We start from the raw sequence: 4,362 nt of genomic DNA on the forward strand, positions 1-4,362 counted from the left end.
GTGCTGAGGGCACGGGCTCCTCCCACAAGGAACTCCTGTGGAGGAATGGCCCCAGGTCCACGCCTCAGCTGCAGATCATCTTGCTCAGATGTTGGCGTCTCCTATACCTAGGGAGTTCATGCCCATTCCAGCTCCCAGGTGCCGCACCCTACACCAGGATGTGCTCGAGGCCTGTGCCCCGCGAGCCCCTGCACCGCGTAGCTGTGACTGGGGGCACTCATGGCAATGAGATGTCCGGCATCTGCCTGGTCAGGCACTGGCTGCAGGCCCCTGGGGAGCTGCAGAGACCCAGCTTCTCTGCCGTGCCTGTGCTGGCCAACCTGGCGGCCATAGCTGCCTGCCGCCGCTATGTGGGCTGCGACCTCAACCGCACCTTTATCAGCACCTTCCTCACGTGAGTGCCCCACGCCACCAGGCTGGCCCAGGCAGTAGAATACTGAGTCCACACCAGAAACTTCCCCTCCAGCCCCAGGCAGGGTGGTCCCTTCCCCCACCTTTGCTTTTGTGCTCCCTATGCTGGTGCAGCCCAGAACTGCCCAGGAACTGAAAGTTTACAGAAACTCAGATCACAGTCATCTCCTCTAGAAAGCCCTTCCCTGGGTTCCCCAGACCCAGAGCTTCCTTCAGATTAGCCCTATAGGCTGTTGCCTGCATGTGCCCCAGCTGTTCATGGTTTCCTTCAAGGGCCATTCTCTGAGCTCCATCTCCAGGTCAGGCTCTGGCTGGTTTGGGTGACAGAATGGGGAACAGGACCGAGGTGTTGGCCTCAGCTTAATGGGGAGACAGGAAGAACCCAGCAACTACAACCCAGGAGGCTAAATGTGTGTGTGTGTTGGTTACACAAAGCATGAAACCTGGCCAAAAGCAGTGGGGAAGGCTTCCTGGAGGAAGCCAACCCCAAAGGGTGAGTAAAAGTTAGCCAGGTGAAGAGAGGTGAGAAAGAGTGTCCACTAGAGGTGAGACCAGCATGGTGCTCAGACTGTGGCTAGAGTGAGAGCAGGAGAGGTGGGTGAGGGTCGGGGGAGGGCTGGGGACTTGAACTTTATGGGGAAGTTGGGAGCCAATGAGGCTCTCCAACAGCAGTGAGCACAGCCAGAAGGCTTTCCCTAGCTCTGCTCTGAGTGTCTCCTGTAGGGCCTCCTGCCGGCAGCTAATCAGTGAAGACTGAGACTGTGGGTATCAGGATCCTCCATTCCTGTCCCTGCAGTGCTAAGGCCAGCCCGGATGACCCATACGAGGTGACAAGAGCCCGGGAGCTAAATCAGCTGCTGGGGCCCAAAGCCTCCAGCCAGGCCTTTGACTTTGTCCTGGATCTGCACAATACCACAGCGAACGTGGGCACCTGCCTCATCATCGACACCAACCAAGATGTCTTCGCCATGCACCTGTGCCACCACCTGCAGGTGGCCCCAGCCCCCTAGCACGCAGCCCCCAGGGGTTAGAGACAGGGAAGCAGGGAAGGGAAGGGCAGAGAGAGGGAGGCAGAGAGGACAGCGCCCCTCTTCCCTGGGCCTAATTTCTCCGGGTTCAGGTGCTCTGCCACCTACAAGTACTCCAGGCCCTCTGGAACTCCAGCTCCCCTGCCAGAGGACAAAGGGAAATTGGGCCAGGGTGGATGGTGTCCTGGGTTTCCTCCATGCTACCCTGCTCCACCTCAGTTTCCCCTTCCAATTAGGCTTGGGGCCCTAATGCCTTCCCACCCTCAGCTGCAGAACCCTGAGCTGCCCTGCCGGGTCATCCTGTACCAGCGGCCTGGGGAAGAGCGCTTCAGCCTGAGCTCGGTGACCAAGAACGGAATAAGTGGGTTGTGGCCTGAGGGGGAAGAGGGAGGGGCCAAGAGGCTGGGAAGGGCGGGGCCAGGGCAGGGCTCTCTGAGCAAGGCCCCCAGGTCTGAGGCCCCACAGCTCACCTGGGCCCTGGCCTTACCCCTCACCTCTGGTCCCGAGGCCTGGAGCTGGGCCCCCAGCCTCAGGGCGTCCTGAGGGCTGACCTTTTCTCCCAGATGAGGGCCCTGGTGGCTGCAGTTCTGGACTTCATCGAACTCTTCAATCAGGGTGAGACCCAAGGGAATTGCCAAAACTGAGGTCCAGAGGGCAGGGGCCTGGCCCTGGTTCAGGGGTCAGGAAGCCAGGCTCACAAACGGGCTGGGACCCAGCCCTGAGTGGCCCTGAAAGCCCAGTCTGGCTCCTTGTCGGGATGGCGGGACCAGTCTCCACACTTAGCCTCCTATGCAGGTACAGCCTTTCCTGCCTTTGAGATGAAAGCCTATAGCATTGTGGGCACCGTGGACTTCCCACGCACAAAGGATGGGCACCTGGCAGGCACTGTGCATCCTAGGCTGCAGGTGTGTGTGTGTATGTGTGTTTGTGCGGTGGGATTTCCAGGGCCACAGCCTTAGGGGCTGTCAGGGAAAACTGAGGCCCAGAGGAACCAAGCCCAAGGTCACCAGCACCTCTGCCCTTCACCCTTGCTCTTCCCCTACTGCCTTCCCTGAATCCCCCATACCCAGGCCTAGCACTTGGGGCCAGAGTGAGCTTCACAGCCCATGTGGAGGGCATGAATGGGCTCCTCAACAGCTGGGCAAGCTTCCCCTGGCTGCAGAAGGCAGAGGGAGGGAGGGAGAGAGGGGATGTGGAGCAGTCATGATCCAATTTCCTGCTTGAAGGTGCAAATGCAGGACTCTCTCCTTATTTTCCAATTGATTCCACAAGCATCCTCATGCTTGTTAGCAGGTTGTCCAATCTCTCTCTCTTCAGGCCTTCCCTTCCTGAAAGTTCCAGGATTGGGCAATCCTGTTTTCTGCACGTTGGGGATGGGTGGGAAGAACTGGCAGCCCACTAGCTGCTGCTCTGTTTGTTGCCACACGAGGTCGCTGTTGAGTAGAGTCTTGTACAGTCTGGTGGCCTTTGTTCCCTGAAGTTTTGAAGTGTTATCTTACTTGTAATGCTTGTAATGACATTATGGTAGAGGGAGCACCATCCTTTCAGTATTAAGGGCTAGAGGGCCTTAAGCCCAGCCCATTTACCTTGCTGATGTTAAGTAATAACAGTCCTTTTGGATATTTTCTCCTATAATTTTAAGATTTATTTCATCAAGTAGTATTAATATATCATACTGTATGCCAGATACTGTTTTAATTACAACTAACCTGTTTAATTTAAGCATCAGAATGATATGAGGAGATATTATCTCCATTTTACAAAAGAAAAAACTGAGGACCAGAGAGATGACTTGCTCAAGGTCACATGTTAGCAAAGATTTGAATCCAGGCTTTAATATCCATGCCCATACATTAAGCTCCATTTCCATGGTGACAGACATCTTTCCAAGGTGACTGGTGTCTCCATTTCTAAACACAGAGCAGGTTGGTATCTTACTAGATTCCCCCAACATATTGATCAAGGAAGTGAACAGCGAGGTGGAAAAGTCCCCAAGTGAGGGGTATCTCTTGAGGAGTATCTCTTGAGTCCTGAGCTGGGGTCAGGGTGGAAATTGTCCCCCAGCAACCTTGGTCTTTGGCTCTCCTCCCAGGACCAAGACTTTGAGCTGCTGCAGCCTGGTGCTCCCATCTTCCAGATGTTCAGCGGTGAGGATGTACTATATGAGGGAGAATCTACCGTGTACCCCGTGTTCATTAATGAGGCTGCCTACTATGAAAAGGGAATTGCATTCTTCCAGACTAAGAAGCTCACATTCTCTGTGCCCGCTCTGCCTGCGCTGACCTCTGCCTGCACCCCAGGTCCCTGACTCAATCCATACTTGCCCAGCCTCAGCCTTTCCATCTGAACAATGGAAAGGGCAGGAAGGGAAGGGCAGAGAGAGGGAGGCAGAGAGGACAGCGCCCCTCTTCCCTGGGCCTAATTTCTCCGGGTTCAGGTGCTCTGCCACCTACAAGTACTCCAGGCCCTCTGGAACTCCAGCTCTGTGCCTTCCTGAGGCACAGTTCCGAGCTTAGGCCCCCTTTTGCCACCTGCTGTGCACCATGTTCTTTGCCCAGGCCTCTGAACCCCAGGCCTCAGTTTCCTGTTCTACAAAATATAGTCCATGGTTGTGTCCTCTGTCCTATATGGCTCTTGTCTGGAGGTGGGGGAGTGAATGGAGGAGAGGTGTCCCCACAGGATCTAGGCAGGTCTGGCCAGTGTAGCCTTAGACGTGCTGGTGGTGGCTGTCTCTGCCAGCAGTTGTCAGTCCATGCCCAGGAGAACATCAGCCTTGGAGGGCTGTCCTAGAGCCAGCAGAGGGGCTTTTAGAGGAGGCCACAACCCAGAGGGGACCCCAACCCCTCTGCAATGCTGAGGTTAGTCTGGGGAGAGCAGAGGCACATGCCAGTACCATGTGGTCTTTGGGCGTGTGTGTGTGTTT

General features: G+C 55.8%; 1 protein-coding gene across 2 annotated transcripts; it reads left to right on the forward strand.

Moving 5' to 3' along the window:
• The first annotated feature begins 78 nt into the window (after window positions 1-78).
• On the forward strand, window positions 79-4,060 carry ACY3 (aminoacylase 3). 2 transcript variants are annotated; one of them, XM_023518331.1, is made up of 7 exons: window positions 94-394; window positions 1,208-1,403; window positions 1,707-1,800; window positions 1,947-2,054; window positions 2,235-2,344; window positions 3,532-3,794; window positions 3,931-4,060. In XM_023518331.1, the coding sequence occupies exons 1-6, from the start codon at window positions 159-161 to the stop codon at window positions 3,745-3,747; spliced, it is 960 nt and encodes a 319-aa protein (XP_023374099.1). In that variant the 5' UTR covers window positions 94-158; the 3' UTR covers window positions 3,748-3,794; window positions 3,931-4,060. The 2 variants fall into 2 exon arrangements, with proteins under 2 accessions (XP_023374100.1, XP_023374099.1); XM_023518332.1 differs by having other exon boundaries at window positions 79-394; window positions 3,532-4,060.
• The last annotated feature ends 302 nt before the right edge of the window (window positions 4,061-4,362 follow it).

The sequence above is a fragment of the Otolemur garnettii genome, unplaced genomic scaffold (assembly GCF_000181295.1).
Source record: "Otolemur garnettii isolate 467f Iridium unplaced genomic scaffold, OtoGar3 scaffold00134, whole genome shotgun sequence".
NCBI lineage: Eukaryota > Metazoa > Chordata > Mammalia > Primates > Galagidae > Otolemur > Otolemur garnettii.

Coding starts and splice junctions, on each gene's coding strand:
- ACY3 (XM_023518332.1), top strand. CDS start 159: ATGTGCTCGAGGCCTGTGCCCCGCGAGCCCCTGCACCGCGTAGCTGTG. Junction 1,404..1,706: donor ACCTGTGCCACCACCTGCAG/GTGGCCCCAGCC, acceptor TCCCACCCTCAG/CTGCAGAACCCTGAGCTGCC. Junction 2,345..3,531: donor CTGTGCATCCTAGGCTGCAG/GTGTGTGTGTGT, acceptor CTCTCCTCCCAG/GACCAAGACTTTGAGCTGCT.